The sequence below is a fragment of the Medicago sativa genome, chromosome 3 (genome assembly GCF_051527215.1).
Source record: "Medicago sativa cultivar Bolivia chromosome 3, Bolivia_mono, whole genome shotgun sequence".
Lineage (NCBI taxonomy): Eukaryota > Viridiplantae > Streptophyta > Magnoliopsida > Fabales > Fabaceae > Medicago > Medicago sativa.
In genome coordinates, this window is record NC_140751.1 from 103,649,233 (window position 1) to 103,666,006 (window position 16,774).

General features: G+C 35.1%; 2 protein-coding genes across 2 annotated transcripts; both read right to left on the reverse strand.

The window, feature by feature from the left end:
- Positions 1–643: 643 nt before the first annotated feature.
- Positions 644–3,903, reverse strand: LOC146943249 (MYB-like transcription factor 4). The gene is made up of 2 exons (XM_085757337.1): positions 3,211–3,903; positions 644–1,345 (listed from the first exon to the last, which is right to left on the reverse strand). Exons 1-2 carry the CDS (start codon positions 3,471–3,473, stop codon positions 1,093–1,095), a joined length of 516 nt encoding a protein of 171 aa, XP_085613463.1. The 5' UTR covers positions 3,474–3,903; the 3' UTR covers positions 644–1,092.
- Positions 3,904–7,900: 3,997 nt separating this feature from the next.
- Positions 7,901–11,782, reverse strand: LOC146943250 (beta-galactosidase 13-like). The gene is made up of 12 exons (XM_085757338.1): positions 11,469–11,782; positions 11,251–11,346; positions 11,027–11,139; positions 10,640–10,943; positions 10,354–10,554; positions 10,031–10,234; positions 9,768–9,935; positions 9,497–9,675; positions 9,307–9,407; positions 9,103–9,212; positions 8,879–8,986; positions 7,901–8,796 (listed from the first exon to the last, which is right to left on the reverse strand). The coding sequence occupies exons 1-12, from the start codon at positions 11,658–11,660 to the stop codon at positions 8,086–8,088; spliced, it is 2,487 nt and encodes an 828-aa protein (XP_085613464.1). The 5' UTR covers positions 11,661–11,782; the 3' UTR covers positions 7,901–8,085.
- Between the last annotated feature and the right edge of the window lie 4,992 nt (positions 11,783–16,774).

Genomic DNA, 16,774 nt, shown 5'->3' on the forward strand with positions numbered 1-16,774 from the left:
GACCACTATTTAAAAGCTAAAAAATATGGTCACACAATAAAATGCAGGTGACCACTATTTTTCCACTTAGTTAACCAAATAAATTCTGGAAAACTAGTGGTCACACAACAAAATAAAATGTGGTCACATATATATTTGGTTAACTGAAATTTTTCAGAATGGTACAAAGAGATGTACACATTAAGAGTGTCTATCTATCGTTACTCTTACCCAAATATATTCATTCTTCTTAGTCATGTACACAATCAGTTCATCGAAGGTAAGTATGTTTATGTTATATGAAATCATACAAATACTTGAATTTTGTTAATAGTTGCGCCTCAATCACCACGCCAAGATATCTTTTAATCTAAGATATGAGTGATTTTCTAACTCTAATAATATAACTTCTATTCTCTATTAGTTGGTTAACATAGTGAAAATGAACTCCTTAATTTGGAGAAAGAATCCCCCATTTTATAAGAAAGTACGTGAACTACTTGCTACATTGCATGTGTGAAACATGTCTTGTCAGGCATAAAACTAACTTAACCAATTTTTTATTTTATTTCCTTATATATCTTCAACACGCAACTATTATTGACAAATTAGAATAGACAGGTAAACAGTAACACGACGGAACCAAAAATACTAGCAAGAAATGAGAAACTTTTTACCAGCTATCGTTATTATAGTAAAAATGATGTTTTTATCACGTGAGTATTAACTTGTAGAGAAACAAATATAATGAATGAACTTTTCTAGAAAACAAGTAAGTAGTTATATAAAATAGCAAAAAGAAATAAAGAGAGACTTTGATTTCCCTTTCTGCCGCATTAATTTTAATTATTATTATTATTATTAGAGTTTTTCTATCATGTGCAAATTTGCACATGTTAAGAAGTTCAAAATACTAGTAAATTTGTATTGTAACTTGTGCATTTTATATTAAATATGTAACTTTTCAATAAATGATTGTTGTTTTTCAATTAAAGGTTGCTACTTTTAATTTCCTTAACATGTGCAATATTGCACATGTTAGACAAACCCTTATTATTATTATTTCATTTGAAAATCCATGCTTATAATTATGTAATCCAAAACAAAACACTGTTAAGCAGTAGCAGTGCTTGTGCTACAACTGAATGGGTGATCATGTGGAGGACTAATGGCTAGTTCAAGATTCAAATCAGGGCAGCTTTCCACTTGAGCTGTGGAGGCAGAAACAGAAGAAGGTTGGTTGAGAGGCATGTGAGTTGTTGGGTCAATTCCTCTGCTCAAAAGCTTCTTTCTTAAATGTGTATTCCAATAATTTTTTATCTCATTATCTGTTCTTCCGGCCAATCTCCCAGCTATCATAGACCACCTATTATAGTAATTAATAAATAAATAGTAACAATAATTAAATTAACAAGAAAGAAATTGTGAGATGTTACTTTTTTTTGACAAGAAGAGATGTTACTTTATTTAATATTAAGAGTTTAAATCTCTTTGAGAAATTTCTAAAACTATCATTCGTGTCACTTTAATTCATGATAATTCTTACTTTGTCAATTTTACATATATAAAAATAAGATTAAAGATGCAATTTGATTCTTCACAATTTTTTTAGCCTAATTTAATACAAAAAATAATATCAAAATAATCTCTAACATTTTTATACGAGGGACACATTATCCATTTTAACTTATATAGGACTTCTTAAAAAAAACTTATATTTAACTTATTGATAGTTTGATGTGTCAGGTAAAATTATGCCACAGTGGGAAACAAAAATTGGGGTCAAATTAATTTCTTCCATTTTGATTTTTTTAAATTCATATTTATCTACTAAAAAGATTATAATCAGCCCCTCACTAATTTGGACTTAATAAAGTTCATAATACAACTTTTATTCTCATTCTTTTCCTTTTAAAAAAACCCTAATCATGTTCTAACTCCAAACTGAATCATTCTATTATCCCCCTCTTGGAGGTCCACCTTTCATATTCATTCGTACTTAACTTGACGATTGCTTTGTCATCCATCTATTTTGATCTTTAACCTAAAATTCACGCTCTCTATAACACCTCGTAATACTTTCAGGATTGCTGACTAACCCCACAAACCATACACGAGTCTTTTCAATGTGTTTTGTCGTCACTCAACTTTCCAGAAGGTCATCCATCCCAAAAGTTCTCCAAGTCAAACACATGGAGTTCTTATGTTACAATCTATCGAAAAGATACATCTTGTTCGTATAAGTAGTATCAATTAATTCTTATAAGCCCTTTTTTAACCGTATAGTCTCATAAATACACAACCTTAAGATCCCCCTCATTCTAATTGATTTTTTTCATCCATGTGTCCTTGCTTACAAGCATACCATGAACCACTTATTGCACGTGACTTGTTCACTGACAATCACTCTCCGCCCTCGTCAACCAGCGTAACACACTCGATCCTCTTCCTAAGTTGTTAGCCGTCCAAAATTTACCATCTATACTTACAAGCAAATTCATAGTAATATTGTAAAGTTCATTTATCTATTCTGCAAAAGTATCATTATATTGAATAATTTTAGACTTTTGAAACCCACTTGCGTTGATCTGGTGGTATTGGCTTGGGACCTGGGAGTGTGCTTCTCCTCAAAGTTTCATGTTCGATTCCGTGTCAATTTAGATGGGCCAATTTAGCTTCTTCAAAAAAAAAATTAGTCTTTTGAAAGGAACAACCGTGACAAGCTCACCCGCTGAGAGATGATGAGGCTCTAAAGTAGTGAAATCCAAAAGGACATGTAAGCATGTAGCCTTCTTCTCTAATTCTCGATGTTATTAAAATATGCTCTATCTAACTATCTAAACTAAAATAGATTATACTTAGAACTTAAGGTCTCGTGATGAAGGAGAAATGAATGGAATTATAACTTATGCTTTGTTCCAAATTAGTGAGGACTAATTTGGGTCTTTTTAGTAGATCAATTTGAAATTCAAAAAATCAAAGTAAGTGGTGAGTAATTTGACCCAAAAAAATTGTGCGGGATTGTCTTTTCTATTGACAGGGGTAACTGAGAGCGGCGACTAATAAGTTAAATATGAGTTAACAGTAACAAGGGACTAATGCAACCCTATATAAAAAATCTAAGTGACTAGTTTGGATATAATTTTTTGTCTAAGACTAGTTGCAAGGAAATTGCGAGAGATCAAATTGGGTTAAAGTCTAAAAATACTCAAGAACGATAGTGTAGCTTACTTGTTACCGAGGAGAGTGTGGAGTTTGATGATGAGTTGATCTTCTTGTTGGGTGAAATTTCCACGTTTGAGGTCGGGGCGGAGATAGTTGATCCACCGGAGACGGCAACTCTTACCGCAACGGAGAAGACCAGCGGCTTTTGGGAGAGAGCGCCAGCATCCCTCACCGTGAGCTCTAATATAAGCAATCAGCCGCTCATCTTCTTCTTTGCTCCATGCTCCTTTGTTTATGTGACCTTTCTCACAGCAAGGGGATCTTCCCATATCGATCAATTCTATCTATATATATTTGATGATCACTCACTCACTTGCTTCATTGATTCATTCCTATCTATTTTCCTTATTTCACTTCACTTCAGAGTGAATGAATATAAAAAACATCGATTGATGTATGTATTGTATTGTATTGTATTGTATTTATATATTATATATGGTATTGGTGTTGGTTGGTTTGTAATTGATTTATAGCTATAACGACTCTATAGATGCACTGCTGCTAATATTCTTGTGCAGCAGCATAATAATACTGTATAGCAATATTTATTCTGCTGTGATTTTTTTATAGGATTAATTTGAGTTGTGACCCAAAGGAAGAGAATTAAGGAAGTGACAATCGACTCTCATTGCTTCTAGATGTGAGTTGGTGAGGCAGGTAGGTTAGACTCAGAGTAATGTGGCTGGTAGTGGTACCTTTCTCATTCTTGGAGCAAATCATGCTACACTTAAAGCTTTTTTTACACCCTTCTAATATTGTGTTAGATGTAGTAAAAATAGCACCTATCATTTCACTATTTAGAAATTAGTTAGTTAGTCTATTTTGAACAAGTTAGACTTAAACTTTGTGAATACTAACTCAGTCTAATTTATTCCTTTCCTCGGTCTAGTTTCAGATGATCAATTTTAATGTCTTGAAATGATATCAAAATCAATAGAGCTCGAGTTTGGTTTGTCCGAACATATAATATTACGGAGCTAATTCAATTGCATTTTTATGTTTATCCGGGTATTTGTTTGATTCTTGCACAAAGAAATTATAGTAATTTTGTTAATTAATATTTTTAACCAATATCTATTAATTACTTTTTTTATTGAGTTATGTTAATAAACAGTACGTTTGCATTGGATTTTACAATATTTTAACTTTTAAAAAATTAAAATATTTTTACTTTTATCCTTTTAAGTTTAACCAATGCCTTAATAAATTTTTTAAAAAATATTTCTATAATTATACTCCGTATTAGAGATGAAGTATGTTTAAAACTTGGGTCATGTTAACTTGTGCCCTAAGGGCACATGTTAAACAACCCAAAAAGGACAACTTTGCATTGGAAAACATAACATATTATCTTTTAAGAAGTTGAATGTATGACTTTTTATACGTAAATTTCTTTAATAAGTTCTTTAACATGTGCCCTTGAGGGCACAAGTTAACATTTGCCTTAAAACTTTGGTGTTGAGAGTGACTTTTATGCTTCTTGAAATAAAGGGGAAAAAATCAGTTATTTAAGTGAGTTAGTTATATAAAAAAGTAAGTTAGTTGAAATGGGTTTCCCGGAAAGAAATATATCGGTAGTTTGGCTATTCATGTGCTAAAAGGAGAGGATCTTGACTCTGCTAAAAGTATAGAAATTATAAAGGTAGTTGTGGCTCTTAATTATATTGGTGTACATCATCATGCGGAAGAGATTTTATCCAACAAAAAACAAAAGAGAGAGAGATGGGGACACGTTTCTATAAGACTTGGAAGTTTATTTCAAGATCGTATTGGAATGATAATAATGTTTGGATCCGTCTTCCGGTTGCCATTTTTCTTTGCTCAACCAACCTTGTGAGTTGTGATGAAAGTTTTTTTCTTGGTATTTCTTTTGTGCTCATTGTGCATCAGCCCTGACCGATAGATTATTAGTAAAAATTATGAACAATGGTGACTAGTATATTTATTTATTCGTAGATAATAAATCAACAATTAATTCCTTAAAAAAAATCAACAATTAATAAAAAGATAAATGATTCACACTTCTTTTTGATTCACCTTTCTTAATATGGAAAATACGATTTTGGTAGGATATCAACAGGGCGGAACAAGGGCGAAAAATACTTCCTCTGCTTTCCGTCCCCATCATCCAACAACTTGAAATTGGTATTTTATACTTTTTGATTGGTTGAACATTATCGGTTATGTTATGGTTCGAACAAGTTAAAATAGTTGATTGGTTCAATGTCCAATTCTATATTAAAATATTGGTAACTTGTAATTTCATATGCCCTTCTAAATATTTCAATAAATTTATAGTGTGATATATAGAGGAGAATAATTTTATAAATTGTTTGAGTATGTAAGGAACTTCTTGAATATTTACAAGAATGATGACTTCTCGCCATGGAAAGAATTTGATTGAATATTTACAAGAATGATGACTTTTCTCCATGAAAAGAATTTGATTTTTGGAATAGTCAATTTGAGAGGTAGTCTAGTTTTAGTAAAATAATCAGATATTTCACTGTTGATTGGATATTAATCTCATGATAACAAACTTAAAATAACTTAAGTCGTAGAGGTGTTTAAAGTGTCTAGTGAAGTTAAAAATCATAATTTCGACAGGTAAAAAAAATAGAAGAAAAAAAAAGTGAATAGGAAGAGAATAGCATACGATTTGTATTTACATGATTGTTTACGCATATATTGTGCTAGCCAGCACAACAACACTAGTATAACATGTGGGATGTTGTCCTAACAAGAGCATCTCCGGCGGTAGAACAATATTGATGTTTTCAAGGTAATTTTTGTGGGCCAATTAATTGCCACATAGAATGCAAGAACTTTCATCATTTTCACTTCAATGGAAAAAACAACCTAATGTTCTTGTTTTATTTTAAGTGGGCCTTATGTTTACTTTTTAAATTGTATGTTGTGCTCTATTGTTTATGTGTGTCAGAAAAAGCAAAGCTGGAACTTGTTCTTGCTGTAGAACAGTTCTCCACCCTGGCTGCCACGTAAAACTGCTCCAATGCTAAAAACAAACAAATTATGTTCTTGCCTTTGAAGAACTTTGAAGAACAGAGCGTTGGAGTTGCTCTAAGCAATTAGAACACTTACCTACCTCTTTTCCACACCTCCACATGTGGGTATCCTATCCCCTAACCTGAACCGTTTCCAAAATATTTGGTTCAAAGACATGCATATGCACATCCCTCCGTCCCGGAATAACTGACTCATTTTCTAAAAAAAAGTGTCCCAAAATAACTGACTCATTTCAATTTTCAATACAACTTTCATCATTCCCAATACAATAAATGATACTACTTTTATCATTCCCAATACAATATATTCCACTTTCCCCTTTATTTATACATTTTTTTTAATATGTGTGAAAAACAAAATTGTGTCAATTAAATTGGAACGGAGATAGTAACATTATTTATAAATGGTGGATAAAAGTTGATGAATAATGAAGGCTATCATTTAATTTTAAAGATATAATAACACGAATGACAATAACTTTAATGGAGTTTGGTGACATTATTGTCATTGACAAACACCAACTTTAGATACGTACAGATCTATATCAACCTGTCTCACAGTTACACTTATACGTACTAACTTACTACCTTTTCCTTTTGTTTCCTTTCTTATTATGACAGATTGTCTGTTGTTAACTACCAACCTGATGCCAATTACAATAGTCAATACACCAGTTTTGTGACTCACATAATCCCATTTTAATCACAGTTTACTATTTATTTAGCTTAGAATTTTGATCATTCTCCTTGTACAAATTAGCTTAGAATTTTAAAGATGCTCATGAGTTAATTAAGTAAATGGTCCTTACAAATATTCAGAATTTTAGTTTTAGTCTTTATAAATATAAATTCTATTTTTGTCAAAAAATAAATAGAAAATATAAATTCCACTTTGGTCCCTGTAAAATTTTTCATCAACATCTTTGATCCTACAAATACTGAAATACTACAGAAAAACGTTACTGATCAGATTAAAAAGTGTGAGAGCCTGCAACAGTTACAAAGCTATGGTCGTGGCTCATGAGCATTTCTTTCATGACAACGTTATTAATTACTACTATATTATATAATATGGATAGTATTTTTTTTTTTAAGTACAGAAAGGTTACCGTTATTGTAATCTATGTTACAACTGGGTCAATCTATGATTGCCGTGTTTACATTGATTCGAATCCAGTTTTTTTCTTATGCACTTGTCACTAGTTAAGCCAAATAATTTCACTTTTGCACTTTATATTATACCTCTCACATTTCCTAAAAACGAATGCAATACGGAAATGTAGATTTTCTTTCATTTCAGAATAATATGCCAAATTGTGTACTACACTCCACTCCTAAATCTTGCTTGCATATGGTGTTACTTAAATCATTTGTCTGCTTAAATATTCAAGCATGGTCCATTATGATTTTCAATGGGTGAATTTTCTACACCACATTTCTATTGTATTATTCTTCTAATCTTTAGCACAACTCATGCTTTAGTTTAGATTAGTCATTTGTTTTCAATAAAATGCATTTGCTTCTTAAATAAAACGATTTGTAATTTGTACCTAGCTTATTATCCTATATATATGCACCTTCTATCTCTCTCTCTCTCAATTTGGTGATTCCTTTTCGCTTTTTCCTTCTAATTATGAATGTACTGAGAATATGTACTATAAATAAGTGAGTAGAAACAAGATAATGATGCAGTTGTGAAGATCATTTTTAATTGGATCAATGCAATCTTTTGATATATATGTAATTGGATTGGATGTAGATAAACAGATGAAATACAAGCATTGAATTGTTGCAATGACATTTTTGAGCTTCTGGGCTATAGTTGGCCAAATAAGTCCACTCAACTCAATTCACTCTAGTAGGAACACTTAGCTTGGATAGCAAGTGTATTCACTGAACCTGCGCAGCCCTGACCGTTGAAGTTTGCACGGTTCACTTCAACCAAACATTCTTCTTTCCCCAAGCATGCCTTCTCAACAACACCCTTAGCAGCAGCAGCGTTACAATTTCCAAGAGCAAAACTTCCACAGTAACCAGTAGGATTACCAAAGCTTGCAAACTCGACAGCAACAATCTTTTTGCCACTGGGACATTTCAGTGAAGCCTGTGGTCCAGAACTTTTGCCAACAGAACGAAATTCTCCGTTCTTAGATCCCCAAGAATTGACATTGGCAGGACTGTTCTCTGTAATGTAACTGCAGATTGTATCTCTGTCAACAATCATTATCTCAATTTTTTCTGGACTTCCCTTCTCCTCTTCCAATACAACAAGCAAATTGTCCTTTGCGTTCAGGTAAGCTCTTGGGATGTGGTACTCTGCTTGACTAGGTGTTCCAAGAGGGGAGAGGAATGACATCCAGTGACGACCGATGCTTTTTCCGTTCACCCAAATCATTCCTTTTCCCATACCAGTCATCCTGATGGCAACTGGACCTCTTCCCTCTGGTGTGGCAAATCTTGTCTTCAACCAGGATAGAGCACGTGTTTCTCCTGTGACCGGATCCCATTGAACCTTCTTTGATCCTTCCTCGGTGAAAACTTTAAGTTGCTCACCTCTGAGACCAACCTGCAAATTAAATTGAATTACAGTCTCTCATTGCCTTCACTTGAATATATAGTAACAATGGATGGCATAGATTGATTATTACCCGATGACCCCAACCGTTCTTAGTGAGTTCAAGTTTTCCTTTATTGAGACCAAGGATGGATATGGACTTGGGTCCGGCGTACCTGTGTTCCATATAAGCTCCACTGTCCTGTATTATTTGGTGTAAAAAAAAAAAAAAAATTAGTTGTTGTATGTTTTGTCCTCACTCATGAATCATTGTTGATTAATGTTTGGTTGGATCAAGGAAAAAATGAAGAGTCTTACAGGTAGTCCAACAGTGGTAGCCAAGATGGAAATGTAGTTGGTTCCAACCTTGAAGTTAGCTGGTTGCTCAAATTCAAAAGATTTTTCTTCATGGGTACCATGACCAGTACCTATTTCAAATCAAAGTTAGAATCATATCAAACCTTTTCCCTTTCCTCTCCTCTCACTCACCATTGCCATTTAGTATTGAAATTGTGTTCTTACCAATGTATTCTCCATTAACAAATGCGGAGAGTGTGTGTCCAAGACTCATAATACGAAGAATTGCACTCTTCTTTGGCAAGTCTTCTGGACCCAACTCAAAGCTGCATTAGGAAAACAATAATTTATGATAGATGTGGGGAATGAGTTGCATATTTCATATTAAATTATGGTTGAATGAATGAATCCTCACCTGGTGGTGTACCATCCATAATCGGTGGTGTCTTTAAGCAATGTGTAAAGCTCTAATGGAACTTTTTGATTTGATTCAAGTTTCTTAGATGATGGAATTGCCTCAAGAAACACCTCCCATTTGAGGTTGTTTGCGACAGCAGACTTCACGAAGTTCCTTTTATTATGTTGTGAAACAATCTGTTCATTCATGACAATCAATAAATGAATTAATTATTTGCCAGCTAGCTTGATGATGAGATTAGTTTATAATAAACAAGTTGGTTCATTACATTTTGTGTGTTGTAGACGACAGTCTTGCAATCTGGGAGGACGCTAATGGAATGTGCTGGCAAAAAGTAGTTAGAACCTCTGAAACTGATTGTGGCTGCTTGATTAGTGTGGTTATTGGTGATAAAAGCAGCACATGTGCTTGTTCCAGGCTTCTCAAAGATTCTAACCTGCACGATGCATTATGTATTTCTCAAAGTTATCATGATGAAGATACACACATATTGCATATATAGCTTAACAATGATTATTATATTATATGTACCTCGTGGTAGTCGTTGAGCTTTTGGACAGTGGGAACACCACCGAGAATAGCCTTTCTGCAAAGGAGCATAGCCTTGTGGGCGTCCCTAAGGTGGCTCCATTTTGGCTGCCTCTCCATACCGTATTCATCAAGAGGTGCCTCATCGTAATAACGGGTTGTTGTAAAGGCAGAGGTTGTTCTTCCAAAGTTTGTTCCACCATGGTACTGCAATTCATTCATAGTTAATTTCACATTCAATTGAGTTGAGTTAGAGAAAAAAAAAAATACATGCATGAAGCCACCCTTTTAAGTTTACTACATTCGTAAATAATATTAGCAATTACCATATAGTAATTGACCAAATTTCCATTTTTGGAGAAGAATCGGGCAACCGAGAAGGCAATATCTTCAGCAGATCTCTGTGATACTGGATCACCAAATACTCTGTACTGAGCGGTCCAATTTTCAGTCCATAGGGATGGCTTGTATGGTTTGTTTGGTCCTGAGAAGGTATCACCACAATGTCTTCCATTGCATGCATTGATCTGCCAAATAAATTATTAAACTCATGATCACATCATGACTCTCCTCAGTCCTCACTTTGTTTTATGCCTAAAATTAATTACTTACGACGGGATCGGGAGCGTCCTTCTGCTTGCACATGATCCACGGAACTCCGATGTCCAAGGCCACTGCCATATTTGCGGCCCACTGAACATAACTATCTCCCTTCTCTTCATAAGCAAGTTGGATATGGTTGTACTCATTTTCAATTTGTGCCAAGATGATGGGGCCTCCTTGGGGAGCAAAGAGCTTCTCATCTTTCATCATTTGGATAATTTTTGACACGTATGCTTTCATGTGTTTCTTATAGGGCTCATTGTCAGAGCGGAATATGATCCCTGGAACCTCTCTTAGCCAATATGGAAGTCCTCTGATTTATGAAAGTATTGAGAGGGTTAGAAAGAATAGTAATGTATAAAACTAGGTTACAAGAAGCCTCCCACACATACATACCCGTGGTTCCATTCGGCTTGGATGAATGGTCCAACCCTGAGGGTCACGTACATTCCTTTTGATTGAACAAGCCTAATGAACTTCACCAAATCATTGTTGCCTTCAAAGTTGAACTGCATAACGTTTGATAAGCAAAAAAAAAAAAAAAAAAAAATTAAGTTTACAATCAAATGTTCCATACATTGAGTTAAGAGATTAATTTTGTCATTTAATTAATCATATACCTTGCCTTGCTCTGGCTCATGAGCGTTCCAAAACACGTAAGTTTGAATAACGTTCAAACCTCCATGTCTTGCCTTATCAAGAATGTCTGGCCACGCCTGAAAAGTACAACATCAATCAATCTTATTAATCCATCATTTGTTGTTATTATATTATGGTAATGATCATGGATGTAGTAATTAAATAAAAACCAGTGAATGAGTTAATGAATGAATTATACATCAGGGGTGCTGCGAGTGTAATGGATGGAACCGGAGAAGAGGAGCTCGCGTCTTCCATTGACAAAGAGTGATTTACCATCATAAGTAACATTGTTAATGCCTGCAACACGACCATGATCATGTGCTGCGACAATGGCTGGTAAGAGAACTAATAATATGGAAAGGAAGGCGAGATTGCGAGTGGGAGTCATGTTTGTTTGACGCAAACATACACGGCTCAAACAATATGATGAGAGAGTTGGTCAGAATAAACGAGCCTTCACCTGGATCAACCTTCTCACTTTGAGGAGGTGCCCAGAAGCTGGTTTACAACGTTCAATGAGGAAAATCTTATATGGTGTGAAAGGAACCCCAAACATAGAATAGAGGCTTGGAGAAAACATCGGATTTCCATTGAAAACTATTGGTGGAAGGTGTTATGTTTTTCTTTCTATCATTTGAATATCCCATACTATTTTTGGCTTTAACATTAACATCAAATTAAACATGCATCGTAACATCCAACTTTACTTCAATATCTATAATTAGTCTTTTTCCCCTCTAAATTTTTTTTTTTCTTTGAACAAGCCCACTACAAATACATTGAATTTGGCTCACTCGTTTCCTAATGATATGTTCAAGTTCATCAATTGGTTATTGGGTAGCCAGGAAACATTATTTAACAAGTTTAGTAAACTATACAATAGTTTCATTATCTCTTTCTCATCATAATATTGATATATTTTTTACTCATGAATTCTGAATTTTAATCCTATTGCATTTTCTAGTAGTTACCTAGTGAGATTTCGGCAAGCTTCCATAAGCTTTTAATAGCTACAATATAATTGGTTGACTACAACTTCATGGGAGGAACTTGACCTTCAACATCACTTATTATTTTTTACTAAAACATCCAATCTTTTGAAAAGTAGTGTCATGGTTCAGTGAATTAGACTTGTGAGTTATGGTCAATTGTTCAATTAATTAGTTCAATCAACTAAACCATAGTTGAATCATATGGAAGAAAAATTAAAAAATTAATCGTACCAACAAAATGTAAAAGCTATTTTAGTCATTTCAAAACAAATTCACATATAGTCCCTTAGAACGATTAACACATTAGTGTCTACCAAAAAGTTTAAATATCCAAAACAATTCACAACAAAAGACTAATGAATCCTAATTTTTTTAATTTATTTTAAATGAATTTTGTAATTATAAAATATTATTTGCAGGTTTTTTTTTCCTCTAGTAGAATGTGGCGTCTAGGTTGAAGAATCAATTAAGCCCCTTGTTGGTGGACCACAAACAAAATATTATTGAATTTAATCAATGTTTTATGAAGGTGAGAAAAAACACAAGAAGGGGGGTTGAATTGTGTTTTGAAAAATTCTTCGTTTCTCCTAAAAACTGAACACACTGATCAGAAGCTAGGTGAGACAGCTTCTGAAGTGATAATCAGAATCTAAATGCAGCGGAATAAAACAGAGAGAGAGAAGAAGAACGACACAAAGCAATTATACTGGTTCCTTCCACAATCCGGAAGTAGTCCAGTCCCCCTTGCACTTCCAAGGAGATTTCACTATGAGTAATATCTGATTACAAATGCTCAAGCACACAAGCAAGAGACTTCCAATGCTCAAGCACACAAGCAAGAGACTTCCTTTGCTCAAGAACACAATCAAGAGACTTCCTGCTCAAGCACAACTGCAAGAGACTTCCTAACTAAACAAAATTACACAGAAAATTGTTTAAGATTGAACACTTGATATACAATCAGAGGTGCTCACAATACAAATCAGATACAGACTCAATGGACTTAAGAATTTCTAAGATATGACTTTGAGACACAGAAATTCTAAGTGAATGCAGAACAATTTCAGCAGAGGTTTGGCACTTGTAAAAAATGTTGTGAGTCTTTCGTTCAGCGTTCTTGCATTGCCAAATCTCTAGGTCTTCACTCCTTTATATAGAGGTGTGAAAGAGACGTTGTGAAATTGCCAGCACACCAAAGAGTCGTTAGTTGAAGCTTGATCTTTCACCAATGATCTTTTGCCTGATTTGGTTGTTGTCCTATGAAGAACCAATTTGAAATCCATTCCTTATCCAAAGGAACATATATGCAGGCGAGACCGTATTCTGGAGCTGTTTTCTTGTCTTGAAGCGTGGACACAAAACAGAGTAGTGGAGAACGTGGTTGTACAATTCGTACAAAGTACAATGTCAACGCTTTCGTCCAAAATGCAAGCACAAGCCTTCAAACACCTTTGAAATGACCGTTGCAAAATTTCACTAATCCTTTGTTTGTGTTTTCGAATCCAATGGACAGCTTTTGCATTGATAATTCTTCAATTCTTGAATCTTTTGCAAATCCAGTTGAGATTCAGCTTCTGGTGAAATAGCTTCTGATGAGGCAGCTTCTGATGATGCAGCTTCTGATGAAGTGACTTCTGCAGCTTCTGATGGTGCAGCTTCTGATGATGTGGCTTCTGGACCTCTTGTCTTCAGAAGCATTCTTCTTCAGGAGCAGCTTTACTTCAGGAGCGGTATTTCTTCAGGAGCAGCTTGACTTCAGGAGCGCTTTGCCTTCAGAATCATCTAAGCTTCATTTTCTTTTGCTCTTTATTTGCTCATTCAGAACCAACCAATGATGTAACTTTTTAATTATGGTCCTGTACACTTGAACAAATATTAGCTAGTCCAATTTACAATTTTTAATACCTTGTTATCATCAAAACTCTTTAAGGTTCATTGTTAAACACATTTTGTTCCAACAATCTCCCCCTTTTTGATGATGACAAACAAAAGTATTTAAAATTGATCAATTGTTGTTAATCTAATTAACAAGTTGACTTTGGGGTTCTGAGGTTTGTAAGCTCAGAATCTGAGGTTTGTAAGCTCAAACTCCCCCTGAGTCTGATAGTCTTTAAGGTGAGGTTTGTAAGCTCCCCCTAAGTTCTATCCAGGTTAATTAAATTCATTTTTCGCACAATAAAAAATATCAGAGCTTAAAAACAAAATTGAATCATTGAAAGAATTAACTTATAGATAAGAAGAATGGTTCAATTAATTTTACTTGAATTTTGATACTCCTTCGTTCGTTCATAGCTTATACCAATAAGGTAAAAAAAATGATAGAAGTTTTTCAAAAAATTTCAAATGCCATTAATGGGGCTCAGAGCCTTTAAATACTTGTCACATATACTCCCCCTTTTGTCATTATCAAAAAAGATAAAAAAATAAGCATAAAAGACAAAAAGATTTGAGAAAAACTCAAACAAAAGAGAGTATACAAGAAATTAATCAGATCAAAAATATATGAACATGAATATCTAAAATATCAGAAGCAGCTAAACAGTCAGAATCAGTAAGCATTCAGAAGCAAAGAGAATTAAAACAGAATGGTTTCAGAAGCAAGGACTAGGAATTTAAAAAACAAACAACAAACAAAAAGAAAAACACAAAGGTGTGCAACTAAGTGTTGGTTTGATGTTGTTTCTTCATCTCCTCCATTTCTTCAATCTTCTTCTGCAACAGTTCTTCAAGCTGTTGTTGCCTCTGGAGAAGAGCCTGTTCCCTTTCCTTAGCTTCTTGCTGCTGTTGTGCCATCTGTTTCTTCAGAAGCTTACACAACCTGGCTTCTCTGGTCAAGTAATCCGTTTCTAAGAAGAAAGGCTGGTTTGCCAGGAGCAGTGTAGAACTTCTTACTCTAAGACTCTGATTCAGATACTCCATTAACTTCCTGACTGAGGCTTGCTTGACTCTGATGCATTTAGCCTTGATCTCTTCAATCAGCTCAGCTGCCCGGTTCTGAAGAGATGCCCAGGAGTCTTCATATGCACTTGTGAGATCAATTGTCCTACGTTGATCCACAAGATTATGCAACTGACTCAGGATTGTGAGAAGCTCAACATTGATATATTCAGATTCCAGGATGTTTGAGGGTGGTTGTTCAAGGATTTCAAGATCAGAATCACTGATTTCCAAATCTTGAACAGGGTTAGGAACTGGGATGGTAAAGTGTGTTTGTGTGTTTGAAGATGAAGGCTGGTCAGAAGCAATGTGAGTGATAGAGGTTGAGGCTTGAACATTGACTAGAGAGTTGTCAACATCCATGGGAGTTGGTTGTGGGGAGTGTTCAGGTAAAGGTTGAAAGTCAGTTTCTGTTGATGGTTGTTGTGGTGATGTTGATGTTTGAGTGTTGAGTTGGGGGTCAATGGTAGCTGTTGGTGATTGTGGGGGTGTTGTGGGCTTATGTGGTTCAGGTGTTTGTTGATGGGGGTTTTCTGAAACAACATTTTCAGAAGCAGCTGCTTCTGGAGTTGCTTCAGAGGCCTTTTCTGAAGTAGATTTGTCTATGGGTAACTCACCTGAGTAGTGGAGGGCAAGATTGTCTAAGACAGAAGTGTCTTCTATTGGTTCAGGTACTGATGGTGAAGAAGGTGAAATGGGGATAGAGGTGACTGGAATCTGAATTACCTGTTCTGCAGGGCCAGCTTCAGAAGTGATCTTCTGTGGATCAGCAGCTTGAGGAACTACTTCTGAAGTTCCCTCTTCTGGAGCATTTTCAAAAATGAGCATCATATCGTCTTCCTCATTGTCTTCAGTGGGCTTACCAGCAATGGCTCTTACTTCAGCCAATTTATCTTTGTAGAACCTATCACAGTCTTCCAATCCCAAAGCCTTGAGCTTTTCATCTCTTTGATGAGTGTATTGTGCTTTTAGATCCTTTTTGTCTGAAATAAGTTCAGAAGCACGTTCATCTGCCATCCTTTTCCTTATAGGAGTCATCTCAACCATAGGACTCACAAGTTGAAGGGGAGCCTTCTTCTTCTTCAGCTTGGGATCAGCCTCTTCTTTCTCCATTTCTTCAAGAGCTTCCTCCAGCTGCTCTTGAGTGATTACCAAGTCTGCCTTACCTTTTCTTCTCTTCTGAGGAATAGAAGCAGCACCAATCTTCTGCATCTTTCCTTTATCCTTGATAGAAACAGGTTTAGCTTCAGACTTAGCAACTTTAGCAATGGCAGCTTCTGACTCAGTACAGGTTCTGGCTTTCTTTCCTTTAGAAGGAGCAGCATCAGATTCAGAACTCGTTCTGCCCCTTTTCCCTTTAGGTGCATCAGAAACAGCAGCTTCTGACACAGCAACTGCTTTGGCCTTCTTGCCTTTCCCTTTAGCAAGAGCAGCTTCCTCCTGAGACCTCGCATCTTCCTCCAAGACGTACTCAGCTACTAATCTAGCTAAGTGTTCAGGATTACTTTCCTTAACTATGGAAGGAAAGTCCCTGATAATCTCAGATTCTTCTGTGGTCAACTCCAACCATTTC